At 38.2% G+C, this 16,381-nt stretch overlaps 1 protein-coding gene across 4 annotated transcripts in view; it reads right to left on the bottom strand.

Moving 5' to 3' along the window:
* LOC125277427 (CUB and sushi domain-containing protein 1-like) overlaps nt 1-16,381 on the bottom strand; it is a 750,178-nt gene that overhangs the window by 171,659 nt on the left and 562,138 nt on the right. For all 4 annotated transcript variants that reach the window (XM_048205771.1, XM_048205772.1, XM_048205773.1 and 1 more), the window contains 5 exons: nt 15,778-15,934; nt 14,450-14,641; nt 12,362-12,488; nt 6,154-6,356; nt 5,265-5,456 (listed from right to left, as the gene is read on the bottom strand). In XM_048205771.1, the coding sequence (XP_048061728.1) occupies nt 5,265-5,456; nt 6,154-6,356; nt 12,362-12,488; nt 14,450-14,641; nt 15,778-15,934 (871 nt within the window). The remainder of the gene's footprint in view (nt 1-5,264; nt 5,457-6,153; nt 6,357-12,361; nt 12,489-14,449; nt 14,642-15,777; nt 15,935-16,381) is intronic.

Below are 16,381 nucleotides of genomic sequence, written 5' to 3'. Positions count from 1 at the left end.
GTGATTTTCCTCAGGTTATGAGTTAAGTTAGCACTGAACTTGGGACTTTTCATAACTCATCAACTCCGCAAATGTGTGTGCATGTATGTATGTGTGTGTGTGTGTGTGTGTGTTTAGCCTTAGTTTCCTGTAAGCATTAGAAGTAGTCAATAAATCTTGTTTTGATTTTCACATATACGAGTTTCTTGTGCTGTGTGTCAAATTACTGCCTTAAACGTAAAAGATCAAGTTACCTCTTGCTTATAATATAATAATTACAATAATAGCAATAATCATAATAAAATATTGTTACTGTTGGCCGCAGAATAATATTTTATCCAGAATTGGTAAAATACTCTAACCTCAATTTTCGCTGGACGAATAATTGATGAAGTGTTAAATATTAATTCTGAATCATTTACAGTGAATCATTTACAGTTGATTCAATTCTTATTCCCTGTAACAATTAAATTGAGCTAATAAATAGGCTAAGTCCTTACACTTTTTTCTGGATTATTTTATACAATATATGGCTTGCTGCATACTCGAGACAGATGTCAGTCTGTGTAACGTTACATGTGCTCGCATGCGGAACACACGTTGTTGGATCGTCGTGGCATTGGCTAAAAGTTTTGTTCCTGAGGTTTACTACAATGACAATACCAGGAGGATATACAACTCCGACAGCACTGCTTGGATATAACTAAAACTGCTGCACTATTTTGAAAAATTATACTTTGGACACGTGCTCATTAGTTTGAGAGAACATTATACAGATATCTGGTACCTATATATGTACGTATAGAGTTTTACATTATAAACGATGTTTTATGTTTTGAAATGGACATTTTACCCAAGTGCAACGGATTGGATTCATCTCGCGATCTCTATTTCATTAAAGGTATGAAGTCCCAGTTGATTTTTTTGTGTTATTTGCACACCCCACACAAATTAATTAGCCTACTGGTGTTAGAGCATCTATAACGTTATCTTAAAAATCACTGTAGATTGACAGTAATCCTTTAGTACTTTCTAATGATATTGTTATCTTTATTAATATTTTAGATAGTGTCTAAGATAGATAGCTAGGCGGGCGTGGTTTCAGCAACAAGTCGCATGGGCTCCAACTACGTCCCGCCTCTTTGCCCATTTTCAGTTATCCGTGAGTGACGTGCGGTCACGTGCAGCTAAGATGGCCGCGGCCTCATTTTTGCGTCAAAACTGCTGTTCAGAACTCTATGGGTGACGTCACGGACACTACGTCCATATTTTTTACAGTCTATGGTTCCGATCTGCGTCTCCTGCCGATGACGTGTTTCGCGGGGGCGTGCCCCCATTTCTTGACTCCACCCCCACGTCAAACCAGTGCCATAAAGAGAACCGCACAGAAAAGTGCAGCGCAAAAGAAAACCAGTATCGTGAGCGCACGCTTGACTGAAACGCAGAATAAAATGAGCGTTGCAAATGATTTAGTAGGTTTGAGCATGAAAAATATGTGGCAAAGATAAAATAGGATTACAGCCGTCATTGATTTTTGTAATTGATTATATTTTTATTTTTGCCCTACGTTATTTTATTTTGCAATTTATTATTTTTGTTTGCAAAACATTTTTTTTCCACTCAATACTTTATTTTTCCTTTGCAATTCTTTATTTTTGTTTGCAAAACATTTTTTTATTGCTCAATTCTTTTTTTTTTTTTGTTTTGCAAAACTTTATTTTTGTGCAAAACTTTAAGGCATTAATTTGACTCCATAGTTTCCTTTTGGCATGAATATAGCTTGTTGCTGGCATGGCGTTAAATAATTTAAAAAAAATTCTTTATATAATGTACTAAATGTAGTTTAAATGTGTATAATTTTTTTTTTTTTTTTTTTTTTTTTTTTTTTTTTTTTTACAATTTCAGGTCAATCCATGTTCATTTTGCCCACACACAATCTGCTGCTGCACTTGCAGCACAGCAAAAATAGACTCGGTACGTAAACGATCGCTGCACTGCTGCAGACGCACCGCTCCTGGAACGCAATGACGGACCGCAACCGCGTGCAGTGTGAACGCTCTAATCCGTTAACATGGGTGCGTAAAAAAATACGCAACGCATACGCACTGCAGACGGATTATGTGTGAAACAGGCATTAGTCATGAAAAAAAGGTCGTTGACGAACATATTTCGTCTCGTCTCGTCTGACGAAATTAACACTACTCTCCAATGAACGGCCAACCTGGAAGAGCCCGATGAGCCGGTTAGCCGCAGATGTAGTTGTGAGAGGCTGAGGGGGAGCAGGAGCCACGGGAACCAGAAATAAACCCATGATTAATTTGTGGATGTCCAGTCGGTTATGGTCTGTTCTTCTGTTACGGTGTGATGCAGTAGAGACGAAGCGTAAGCGGAATCCACAATAATGGGTAGTTTAATGAATAGACACGAAGCAGAAGCATACACACACACTATACAACGATCAGAACAGACAAGGAGTGAAGGGAGTGAGTCCATATATATAGGCAGTGAAGAAGATTAAGTCCAGGTGTGGATGATGAGTGCTGATGGGGAGATGAGAGGAAAGTGAGTGCAGGTGTGGAGAACAAGAGGATAGTGGGAAATGGAGTCCGGGAGACACGGGATATGTAACAATATCAATAAGGAAAAACTTATTTGTGGTGTTTTTCCTGCTTAAACTATACTATAATACTACACTATAATAATATCAATAAACATTTTCACACATTTTTAATTCATTTATTTTCATTTAAAAGTCTCATTTTATTAAATGAGACTTTTTTAGTCTATTTTAGTTTGTTTTCATTTAAAAGTCTAATTTTATTAAAAACAAACTAAAATAGACTGTTTCCTGAAGGCAACATTGTACCATAGAGGGTTAAACAATATATTTTATTTGTGTATTGATTTTCAGCTGTTCTTTTTAATAGTCAACTTATTTCGGATCATCAGTCATGCTCGGTAAACAGACACAAAGATGTATCTTTAATTTCACCAAGCTTATTATTGCTCATTAAAACCCCCGCAGTCATTGGGCCCTATAATACACCCGGCGCAATGCAACGCAAGGCGCAGCGCAAGTGTGTTTGCTAGTTTGCGTCCGGCGCCGTTCGCGTTTTCCCGTTCAGCGCCACGTCCTTAAATTAGTAAATGCATTTGCGCCAGTTAGTGCACCCATGGGCGTGCTGGTCTAAAAAAGAGGTGTGTTCATGCGCATTGCCGGCGCATTGCTATTTTAAGGAGCTGAAAATAGACTGCGCCATAGACCAACTCAAACCTGGTCTAAGTCTAAAGTCTAAAGTCAATGGCGCAATATTTTTTGTTAGAGCGCGTTGGTAGAAACTGCGCCTCTGGGCGCGTCCACAGTGCGCGTTGACTTTGCTTATTACACACAAGGATGCGCATCACACAAACATGCCAAATATTAAAAACAAAAGGATTACAGTGTAAAAGAATATTATTGTGTAGGCTACATAAATATAAAAATGTAATGATGAATAGTCATTGTGTGTATTAGAATTAGGCTACCTATTTTCAATTCAGCCTATTACTACTTATAATGATGAACGAAATTGGCTAATTAATTGAACAATCGTGCCAATACACACACATATATATTAACTGACTCATCGCGTGTACGCCATGTAAATAGCAATCCGCCATGGAGCGACCGCATCTCGCTCTTAAAGGGAATGGGAGATGACACTTTGATTGGTTTATTGAACGTTACGCCCATTACTCATTAAGAGAATAGGGACAACCCATTTCAAAAATGCGCCCCGGCGCACGGACCGTTTTTCCGTCGTTAAAATAGCAAAAGTGGATTTGGACACGCCTTGAGTGCACCTGCGGCGTGCGCTTTACACTTTGCGTTTAGATCGTTAAAATAGGGCCCATTGTGTTTTCAGGTCTTTTCAAGTTTGATTTTAATGTGACAAAGCGGTGATATCTAAGTGGGTGAGCTGTTTACTTACTTTGACACCATCATTTTATTCATTCAAACTGACGCGTGAAATGCGCACGTAAACAAGAGGCGGGATTTATCGCACAGACCAATCATATCCAATCATAACCCACCATATCCAATCATAGCGCTCTCACCTGACTTTCCCCCATTCATTCTCTATTACCCCCCACAAAACCCAACGCATGCTTTAGAGGCTCTGTTCATTTTCTATGAGGTCCAAGGGAGACACAAGAGATGCGGACTCCCACTATAACTTTACCTGCGGGTGTCGCTGTTGGACAGTGTTCCTGTAGAAAAACGAGTGACTTAAATATGAATATGTAATATTATTTTCTCATTCTAATTTTTTGAGGAAGCACCGCCTCCCTTGCCTCCTCGGAGGAAACGCCCCTGATATATATATAGATATATGTGTGTGTGTGTGTGTGTGTGTGTGTGTGTGTGTGTGTGTGTGTGTGTGTGTGTGTGTGTGTGTGTGTGATGTTAAAAATTGCAGTTTGGATGCGTTCATTGTGATTATAATGACTGGGTTCACAAAAGTTTAGAAAATTGACAGCATATCTTTAAATAGGGCATGTAATTGTGTGTGTCTGTGATGATTATATTGCCTGTGTGTTGAAAAAGCATATATTAAACACACTCGTTACAGACACACCCCAAAGCGTTGTCAGCGGCACTGAGCACCGTTTTGCCGCAGTAGTGGGCATGCACCATTAGGGCCGTGACATAGGCACTAGTCGGGCTCATGCCAGCGGCAGATCGACCTATTCAGTACGCTGAATCTGCGTTGGGGCCGTCAGTGGGAGAGATCACTCTGATTGACTGTTCAGTTTAGCCCAAGAATAAGTGCACACGAATAAAAGTGAAAGTGATGAAAGCAAGAAAAGATGGCACAGACTTTGATTGTTCTTGTGAGATTCCTCAGATGGTGCCCGACAATTAAAGAAGGAAAGAGTATCTCTTAGATGATGTGTGACCAAATATAAAACATAATTTGTACATATTCATGTACAACAGCATATGCATGATAATCCAAATTAACTTCAAAGAATACTATGGCTATAGTGCATGTACTATAGTACATGTATTATGTCAATATTTAAAAAAGAAACAATACCAGACTTTCTATAGTATCAACAGTAATAATATATTTTTTTCCGTAAGTAATCACTCTAAATTAACGTATTGCATTGGCAGCCATAATTTCTATTAATATTTTACTTTTAAAATAAAAGAGTGTTCGATAACACATCAGGTTTTACTGTGGTATAGAGCTTTCCAGTAAGGAAAGTAAGAAGCGCATAGTCGAGTCTGATCTCACCGATGCAGGTGGGTGGGTCTGGCTGCCAGAAAAACCGGCTGTTGAGCTGAACACAAGTGATTTCAGACACTCCTTGAATCTGGTACCCAGGGTCACACTGAAAGGAAATGGTGTCGCCAGGCTCCCTGCTGTCTCCATAGCGTGTTCCATTTTGAGGGGTCCCTGGGTCGTTGCAGGTCGTGGCAACTGTAGCTGAAATAAAAAGATAAATTTTGAATCAGCTGTGGATCAGTGAGACATTAGAGAGAGCGGAAAATCACTTATTCATGAGAAAACGGACCTCTGCTCTCGACTAAATATGCCAAGTCGCACAGCAGCCCACTTATGTGATGGCGTTAAACTCATGTTTATGGAGATTTTAATTTAATTATATGTCAACAATCATATCATATTACTGACAAAATGTCAAATAAAATATGCAATGGTTTCTGCTATTTAAACATAAACATATGCTCTATAACCATTTAAAAATACATAAATAGCCTATGCGAACGGTGGGATCTTAGGACATTAACAGATAAAAAGGCTGTGTTACAACAATAGCTTACTACTTACTGCATACTGCACAGCATACACTATATACAATACACTATACTGCTGGCTATTTTATTTATTAGATGATAGACTTACAATCTCGAAAACACAATTTTATTTTGTGTATTATTTTCACTTTAGTTAAAAAGACGAAGAAAAAAAAAGATCTTTGGGAGGGAATCTACAGACCGCTACAATTTAGTGTTTAAAACCCCCCAGTTGCCACTACAAACATATAGTAGCTCATCCAGGTATTCCAATTAATGAATATTTGCGTACAGTGCACAGTATGCATACTGCAAAGATAGTAAGAGTATACTATTCTGAACACAGCCAAGGAGAAGCTGATACATACTTGAGAACTGGATGGAGAAACCGGACTTGCTAATGAAGTAATCGCTGTCAAACTGAAGCGTGAGGATGTTGAAAGTGCTGTGAGTGTCTTCGGGTAGAAGCGACCCACTCCACTCTTTCAGCAGAATGCCACTCTCCGCTTGTCCGTCCCAAACCTTCAGAATGTCATGGTCCACCTCTGTGTCAAAGACTATGAAGTGGAGGCTGGGAAGGTCAAATATAGTGAGAATATTCAATTTGGTTGAATTTTCTTTCCAAGGCATTCAAACACATTGCATCCATATTATAAACAAACATGCAAACTAAAATATGTTAGTCCAGAATAAGAAGTCCAGAACTTTGCAAAGATAGGATATAAAAAAATAATTCATAATGCATAATTAAAGCTACAGTACACCATGTTACTATGTTTTGGCACTGTAGTAGTTAAAAAAATAAAACTGTGTGTATCTTGTGGAAGAACATTGTTTTGGCTGTGCTTCGGCTATGATCCTTGAATGTGGCTCGAGGCACCAATATAGGACATCTTATCAGCGTGGATGGACAATTAAATACTTTTTTCCCCCCTGTCGTCACAACCCGTGATTCTTCCAGAGGTCTGTCATTTTGAATGATCATCGTCATCAGTTTTTTCCATTTGTTGTGCTAGCCACAGATGGATCAACTTTTCTCTGTGTATGGATATGACATGCCACGCAATTTCCTGTGAAATCCCTCCAGAGAGCTCTAAAATATAAATCATTATTATAGGTTTATAGTGTATTTTGGTACAGATATGGTTTGGAATATGTTTTTTTTTTTTTTTTTTTTTTGCCATTCTTATGTTTTATTATTTTTATGTAGCTTTAATCTAGCTTTAATAAATGGCTTTGTTTCACAGAAGAGGACAAAGAGTTTTAAAAGACAAAAGACCAAAGTATACTTCGACCGTCCGCATTCTGCGACAGTCCGTGAACTGTACATGTGACATAATTTACATCATCAGGAGGGTCCACGGCAACAGCGCATGTGCGAGTGATTTGAGCACTTGAAAACAAAGCGCATTAGATAGTGCACACCCGCCAAAAGTGTCTTTCCTCACTTACGGTCAAAGGAGTATACTTTGAAAGGCTTGTGCGCTCAACTGTGCGTGAGACGGAGCGGAACGTGGAAAATGAAGTATACCTGGGCCTTAAGCAATAGTTGATTCCTCACAATATGACCTTTTTAATATGTCTGGATCATCTTTGGCATTAAAATAATAAATGCTGAATTAATACAAAACATATATTCCTCACTACTGAACTGTTCAAAACAAAAGGCCTTCAAAATAAATGTATTCCTATACTGAGCCACTGGGATTTATATTATTTACACTCAACACGACTGTAGCCTGACCTCCTTGAGTCAAGCACAGCACTGCAGCTGGCATGTAAACACAGCACTGATCAACTTAAGTCACAGCAATGACTGTCTCTGTGGGATGTGTGGGTGGACAACCATGAGTTCTGCTCTCCGCAAACACATTCAAATATCTCCACGCCTCTCAGAAGTGACATTTCATTCACTAGCAGTGTCCTATTTGCTAGCAATGGAACTGTATTGTGTACCTAAATAATATAGGTATCAAAATACAGTGCACAGCATAAATGAGTACACCCCCTCTGAAACTTCTGAAAGTCAGCAATTACTCAATTACTTAGAAGACATGATAGGGTTCTTTAGAGATAATGGCCCGGTTTCACAGATAGGGCTTAGCCTAAGCCAGGATTAGGCCTTAGTTCAATTAGGGCATTTAAGTAGCTTTTATAAATGTTCCATATAAAAACATATTACTGGTGTGCATTCTGAAACGAAACAATGTCAGTGACATAATTTAAGATATGTCAGTCCAAGTTGCTTTTAGTTAAAACAGCTCAAACAAGCATTTTAGTCTGGGACTAGCTTAAGCTTTGTCTGTGAAACCGGGGGATAATGTTCCAGCAAGTCTGCTTAATCAATTACCAAAGAAACATGTCAAAATTATTCAGGAAAATAAAATTTTCTTATCAAGGTAATAAAATGTTGTGTAGCAAAAATGAGTACACCCTCCTAAAAGTTACTAAATAAAACTAAATAAAAATTGTATGGTGTAAGTTTAAGGCAATGTTTGATCAACAGGTAAGTATGTTGAACCAAAACATTTAAAGAGAAGTAATTTCTTGACAATTAAAAGTGTTATATAGCCCACTGAATCATTCTCAGACTTAATGCTGACAACAATGGAACCACTTGGGAGTGAACTGTCATGAGACTTATTTCTTAGCACGAAAGAGGACAGTGGTACAAGAGGATTACCAAATCATTGTTTTAAGTGTGAAAATATAGCATAAGTAACACAGAAATTCAAAAACAATGGATTTGTGACAAGGACCCTGAAATAATCAGGCCGTCATTTTAAGCTTTCATTTAGTGATGATTTTTTTTGCTAGACAAAGAGCAGGAGAAATACCAAGCGAGTGTCTCAGAGTCAGCAAAAGCTATGAAAAGAGTGACTGTTTATCTCACAGAGTAAGATGCAGCCTGCAATGACATGCATGGTTGTTGTTCTCACTGGAACTACATACTGTAGCCAAAGCACAATAAAGTCAGTTAGCCATTTCCAAAGCCCATATTTACAAAATATAGATTCTGGGAATCAATACTCTGGTCTCATGAGACCAAATCTATCATTTTAGATCTAACAGCATCCAAAATGTTATGGTGTTGCTAGAGGAGGAGTATAGTGAGAAGTGCCTGGTTCCCACAGTAAAGTTCAGCTCTTATATCGGGATGAATGAGTGCTGAAGGTGTGGGGAGTTATCAATGCTGTCATGAATTCCCACACTACTGTGTAATTTAATACACAAACCTGAAACTGAAGATGTTCCCCTTTCCTCATTCCCTGCATTGTTGGGCATTTTCTCAATATGACAATAAAGATATGCATTCTCCCAAGGTGAAAAACCTTCTGTGGACATGTATTACACTTAATCTTAACATTCTTGAGCACCTGTCGGGGATTCTGTAGAGACGAGTTGAGCAACACTCCCCATTAAAGATTGGGGCATTTAAGGAGCTCATCATCCAGGACAATTTGTCATGAACTTGCACACTCCGTTCCAAGAAGGGTCAGAGCAGTATCTTCAAAATGATGGAGGGCATACTAAGTGCTAGAATATTATACATTTGTTGAATTAAATCTAGGATGTACTCATTTCGGCAATCCTTAATTTAAACAAAATTGGATAATTTACTTATTTTATGTCTATTAATGACATATATTTCTCAGTTTTTATTATGTACATGTTTAATACATTTTAGTTTTGCCATCTTTCCATGAATTGTATTAGTGATCATAAAGAAAATACATCTTTTGTATTTGTTCAGAGGGGGTGTACTCATTTATGCTGTGAGGTAATGCATTTATTACTTCACAATTTAAAAATGAAACAAACCGGTGAGGGTCAGACCTAAAAATGTAAAGTTCCCCTGTGGTGAAAATCAAGTTTTTAATGTTGTTCATATCTGGTGTTTTTAACATGCTTTAAGACAAACCATGTGCAAAGTCATAAGTCAACACCATTGCTGAGTATTTTCACTTTAAAACTGCAGTAAACCAAAGACAGTCTCAAACCCACGGTTTGAAATCGCTGGTGTTTCTGACGTCACAAACTACCTTGTAACCAATCACATCAACGTGCCGGCAGGCTTTAGCATATCATTAACTGACCGCGCAAGGGAGTCTCAAAAGAAAGTTATCCCGGTATATTTTTCTGTTGATATGAAAAATCGGGTAGATTTAGCAATATCGCGGGTGTATGATGCATATTTCTCCACTGTTGTTCTGAGTTGTTCAAAGCGTTTCTAAGGATACTAATAGTTAGAAGGCAGCTGTCTGACTCATAAATGTGAACATGGTTTGTGTAACTTTAGCAACACATTATTAGCTGTTTGATAACGTAGTCATATTAATTATGCTAATCATATTAATTACTGTTATGTGTCCGACATTGTAAAAAGTGATACTTCAGTAAGTTGACCGAGTGGATCTCCTCTGAGCTTGTGCGGGTGAGTGGAGGCAGGGCTAATTATTAGGGCTGTAACGATATGCGATATGAAACCGAAATCGCGATATGCAGGTCCACGAACCTGTATCGCGATGTGAGAAGGCAGAATCGCGACACACCCCTTCCAACTCCCAGAGTTATCCTTCCTGTCCAGATCCAATGCTACCACATTTTTAAATTACTATAAGTATTAGGGGTGTAACGATTTATCGTAGATGGTGTGTCTTAATGAGCTCTCTAGTTCAGTAAGTGTTTCGGGCACACATTGAATCTTGCAAGGTTTAAACGTTTCTCATGTCAGTCTCTTGCATGGTCGCGTGAGAAAAGTCGTGGCTTTCTTTCACCGCAGTGCACAGCACCAGCTGTGCTCACAGAAAAGCAAAAGACGCTTGCGATGCTTTGCTTTAAGAAGTTCTGTGGGCCCGTTCACATATTGCGTCTTTTCCGCGTGCAAGTCAGTTATTATTTTCAAATGTAGCTGCGCGGCAGGCGCGCTCATAATTGGATCAACGCGGTCGCGACGCGCATGCAATTCCCAACTTCTCAGAATGCCGCAAGCGCACCGCAGGTCGTGTGACAAGAATCAACCGATCAGCTATGGCCTTTCCGTAACAAAACATCAAAAGCTCAGCCGAACAGCTGATCATAGCTGTACATGGTGGTTTTTATATCTTATCTCCATCAATATATCTCGTAGTAAAACTAATGCAAGGGCTAGAAATCATTTATCCTTTGCAGAAACATCCTGATCCTCTTGGAGAGCTCAGTTCATGGTTGCATAGCAACGACCGACGCCACAGGAGCGCAAGCGCTTTGGAAAGAAGGAGAAGCGGTGCAGCCGCGCCTTCCACGCGCTTTTAGACGCGATATGTGAACGGCCCCTATTCATAATTCTAAGTTCATGTTAAATTTAACATTTTTTTTCAGTGACAGACAGCCCTATTCAACTGTTAATTTGAATACAGAAGGTTTTTATTAAAATTTTATATTTATTTATTTTATTGAAATGTGATCTTGTATGTACAACAAGGAAAATTATTTGTTGTTAATTAATTATTAGTTTTTTTAATAAATCTTGTTTGAATTTCAGTTTCATTTTGTTCAAAATATCGTGATACGTATCGTATCGTGAACTCCGTATCGAGATACGTATCGTATCGTGACCTGAGCGTATCGTTACACCCCTACTAATTATCATATTCATAGATCAATGTATATTAAATGAGGCAAGGATAGAGAGATACAATTATTGACTACAGGGGGACTTTAAAAAGTCATGACATAAAAAAAAACTAAACACAAGAAGTGTTCCTTTAACACATGAAAATAAAATCTAAAGGTGGGTAAAACATCATTCTCTCCTCTCAGTGCAGTCTTTTGAAAATTGTGAACAACCATGTCATCATTCTAATGCAACACCCCTGCAACTGTACAGAAATACGCAAACATGATTTCACTTAATACATCTTGAGCTAAGACGACAAAACACATACAGAGAGAACTTTACAGTGGAGCAGTTACTGTGCAAATTTATGCTACAGAGAGAAGTCACAGAGGGATTTCTTTCACCTGTGAGTGGGGAGCGAGAGATGGAGTGGAGTTGTAGCGGAGTGATTACAGATGCTTTGAGCGAGAAGGGGAAATTGCTGTTGCTCCACTCCACTCACATACTCTGCTTGCCAAAGTCAATTTTTACTGGCATTCGGTGCTTGCCGAGCATCCATTTTAGAGCCTGTATGTATAGAAATAGTTTAAACACCTGCAGCACGCAAATGACATGACTCAAGTCTGATGGTATGGATTACATCCCACTCTTATAATTCCTCCTGTTATCTGCTCTTCATAAGCCATCTTCTCCTTAAATGGATCAACTGAATTGGCTTACCTGAGTTTTGCTTCATTTTTGAAGGCTTAACTGGCTTATCGTTTTTTGTGTCTCTATTCTTTTTGCCCTTTCACTAACCCTCCCCCTCTGTGTAACGGTAATGCACTTGTAGGAACAGATGCCAGCCAGTGGTAGGCCACACAGCGGGGAGAAATGCAATCACCATGCTCCTTTATAAGTTGTATGGGGGAATTATATGGTAATTAATGGAGGGGAGGTAAAAACATAATGTGGTTTGCAACCACCGGTTTTCATACCTGATGGTTTTGCCCGTGTCCGCCTCAATGGACCAGGTGCAGTGAAGGTTGTTGTCGTAAGGGGCTGGGTAACCAGGTGACAGAATCCTTCCAGATGTGGCACCACTAATGTGTCCTCCGCACTCGGCTACACACACACACACACACACACACACAGAGAAGGAATTAAGGTCTTTAGCATGATTTGCATTTCCAGAAGGAAATATCAGTGCTTGCAATGCAACAATACAATAAATCAAGTTTTAGGTACACTTACGTTTTATGCTACTTAAGGCTAGTTTGTTTGTAATTAAATGCCACATCAAAGCTGCTTTTTCATTGTCATACAAATCAAATTATTGCAAAATTGATTAATGAGACCAATCACAAGTCCAATTGGAGGTCTCTATGGAAAAATTATTACAAAATTATAGCTGAAGGTTACATCTTGAATGCAAAATACTCATTGTGCAAAAGGAGATTAATTAAAAAAAATTAACATCAGAGCAAGGCCGTAACCATTACTTGAACATTGGGGTGACCAATTTTTTATAAAGCATAAATAAATAGACTAGTGAAGGAAATTCTAGGTCTAATTCTAGTTGAGAAATAATAATTTCAACTATTTGAAATAATATTTTCATTAATTGGCATTAAAATTTGCATACATGTAACCTACTTTTATGTTTATGCCTAATATGTCGAAAATGTAAAATGTTTCTTGTCTCGTCACACTCAGTTAGGAATTACTTAACATAAAAGCATATTTTCAGTTCAAAATGGCCATATTTTGTCAGTCATTTAACATTTCAATCGCAAAAACAGTTGACGTATTAAATGTTTCGCTATTTACATCTTACCTCACTTTCTTTCAATATTAAACCGACATTTCGTGCTGGAATTCACGCTCTGCTTCTGTGAACAGTAAACCCCGCCTACTTTGATTTGATTGGCCATCTCAATCATTTTGCCATTGACGAGCATTGTTAGACCACTGAGGCTGACCAGACCAAATATAACTTAAATATTTTTGTCATCCTAATAACATACATATCGCTGTGTAATGGAGTGCAGCAGAGCAGTGCTAGAATTTTAGGTAAGACTTTACAATACGGTCTCATTTATTAACATTAGTTAATGCATTAACTCACATGAACTAACAATGAGCAATACATTTGTTACAGTATTTATTAATCTTTGTTAATGTGTGTTAAAAATCCAGTTGTTCATTGTTTATTCACATTAGTTCACAGTGCATTAACTAATGTTAACAAATACAACATTTGATTTTAATAATGCATTAGTAAAGGTTAAAATGAACAATTTGGCAATTTGGCCATTTCTAATTAATGGGGAGGGGACTTGTTCCAATGTCTGTGGTGGTTAAGGCCCTGCATCAGAGTATAAAGCTGCATTGAATTATACTATTTGTATACGTAATGTCTAAAATACCCATAGTATATTAGAGAAAATAGACAATGGGTTTATTATGTACACTAATTCAAATAAATGCATACAACATCGGCTGAAGGCAATATTCTCCATTTTAAGTATACCACGCTGGGCTTGCAGAGTAATCATGTGACATTTTCTTCATCCTAACCACATTGAGAGAGCCTCTCTCCACCCCCCCCCGAACACTTTATTTGCTCCTGGGTCTCACATGTAATTACTGAAGTTGACTCTCTTAAGGCCGCTCTCTTCATCAGAATTACAGTATGAAGATGCTCTCGCAGTCAGTTCACACTGGACATCCACAAGGTATTGCGGTGCATTTCACACATCAGGCTGGTATACTGAGTGTGAACTGACTACCTAAAATTCTAGCACTGCTCTGACAACCAATTAAGAGGCTTTTTGACAGGTTTTTGTGGAAGGACAGGAACTTAAACCCTTAAACCCTTCACTGACAAACATTTAATAGTGAAAAGGAAAACATTCACTTGAAAGATCAAATGTGAAAAGAACCACTTGTAAATTACAACAAGACCAACACCTGATATAAAACAGCTAGATGGGTAAACATTATGCTTTTAGAAAGCCATATACACAAGGTTTAGGGTCTTCATATCGTCAAAGCAAATTTGTTTGTGTAATTGTTGAACTCACCAATACAAGATGGAAGTGGTTTGTCCCACACCCTACGGTCGCCACTGAGGCACGTCAATGTGCTGCTTCCGTGCAGCGTGTATCCAGGATTGCAACTGTACAACACGTATGTGTCTGCAAAATGGCCGTCGTCTTGGATTTTGTAGCCGTAATTAGGTGTCCCCGGTTCCTCACATTTGACAAGGTCAAAACCTGTAGAGGGGCAAGATCAGGGTAAGCCAATTTGAACAGTAAAAAGACATCTGGCCACCTGAAATCAACCCCCTGGCAGGCTGGATTGGCCTCTTGCTTAATAATGACATAAAGGTGGTGCAATAAATGCTACACCTGCTCATAGCAATTACCTATTCAGCCCCCAGGAGCCCACCTCAAATTAATACCAGCACAGCATATGCTCAACTCAAAGATCACCTTTTTAAACATGTTATCCATTCTTCCTGTATCTGCTTGGTTAATGCATATTTCCAATGCAGGAAAGCCTTTTCAAAAAAATGTGTCCGAAAACAATAGACCTGCTGTGCCGCTCTTTAATACATTTACTATTCTCCTTTATTTAGCTGGGAAGATGGTGGACGTCTTAATGAGGAAATAATGAGGAGTGGATAACGAGGATATTATCAGACTGTCTCTGACCAGCAATTAAATCTGTAATATCTTGCACATGCTGTGTCTGTACTCTCTTTGTTTCTACTTATTCTTTCTTCTAATTACAGCAATAGTGTTTGATTTTTTTTTAATTCACTGTCAAAATGTAGTGACAGATTTAAGTGTGTGTTATATATGTGTGTGTGTGTGTGTGTGTGTGCGCATGTGATTTTCATAATAATGCTTCTATTTTCTGCTTCACAACCATCAAAAAAAAAAAAAAAAAAAAAAAAAAAAAACATTTGTTTGGCTATTGCATTTAGTTCATGCGTGATGTGCAAAATATGATTGCCAGCAGTCAGCCATCAAATTACTGTCTCACAGTGGAGACAATTCAATAGATTGCGAGACAATTCAACAGTTTGAAACCATATTCAATTCATTCTTAATCAAAGTGAATGCATTTGTCAATATTTATAATAAATACTATTTTCTATCAGACAGTGTCAGTATATTGACTGTGACTGTATATTGAGCATTAGGCAAAGAAAACACGTTTCGAGGGAAAATTAAAGAAGCAAATTTCACCCAAACATTGGTAAATACTATCGGATATGCTTAAAAGATTCATTAAAATAAACAATTGATACATAAAGTTGTATTTGTGCACTTCTGTAGCCACGTCTCAAGAATCAGTGCATGACAATGGGATGAAGCCTTTATTGGCATTTTGTTCAACTTACTACTGTATGATAGCTTGAATCCTTTGCTGGTACCGGTACCATTGCTGTTAAACTCCATCCAGAGATGGTTGGACGTGCTGTTGAGGATGGCATGAGACATGTCGTTTTTTGTGAAATTGCCCAGGAGTCTTGATGAACTATCCTGACCATCATAAACCTATGAAAACCAAAAATAAAGACCAAAAGATGCAGGAATGTTTTGTTTTGCAGGAAGTAAGTCTCAGAATTGTGTTACAAAATACAAAATGAGTGTTTTCTCAGAATGACGACTTTTGTTGTCTGCATTGAATTATGTAATTGCCTTCCAAAATTGCATACATTTTGAAACAATAACCTCTGCGAAGAGAGCGCTGGAAACACTGCGGCATAGGGAAAAATATTAAAGGTCATAAATCAATGTCAAGCAGCAGTTTTCCACTTTTCTGTTGTGGAGGACACTGTTTCAAGCTTTAATGGAAAATATCATGTGATCCCAAAATGCATGTGCAGAATGGGCCGCTGGTCTAAAGACTGACATTGCATCCGCTGATTGTCTGCAATGGTGCAAACCTGGAAAAAAATGTTTTTCCTAAATCACCTGATATCAAATAAAAGGCCAAAATCA

This window comes from Megalobrama amblycephala, linkage group LG10, assembly GCF_018812025.1.
Source record: "Megalobrama amblycephala isolate DHTTF-2021 linkage group LG10, ASM1881202v1, whole genome shotgun sequence".
In the NCBI taxonomy this organism is placed as follows: domain Eukaryota; kingdom Metazoa; phylum Chordata; class Actinopteri; order Cypriniformes; family Xenocyprididae; genus Megalobrama; species Megalobrama amblycephala.
The sequence above is the reverse complement of the archived record's forward strand: the minus strand, read 5'-3'. Positions and strand labels throughout refer to the sequence as shown.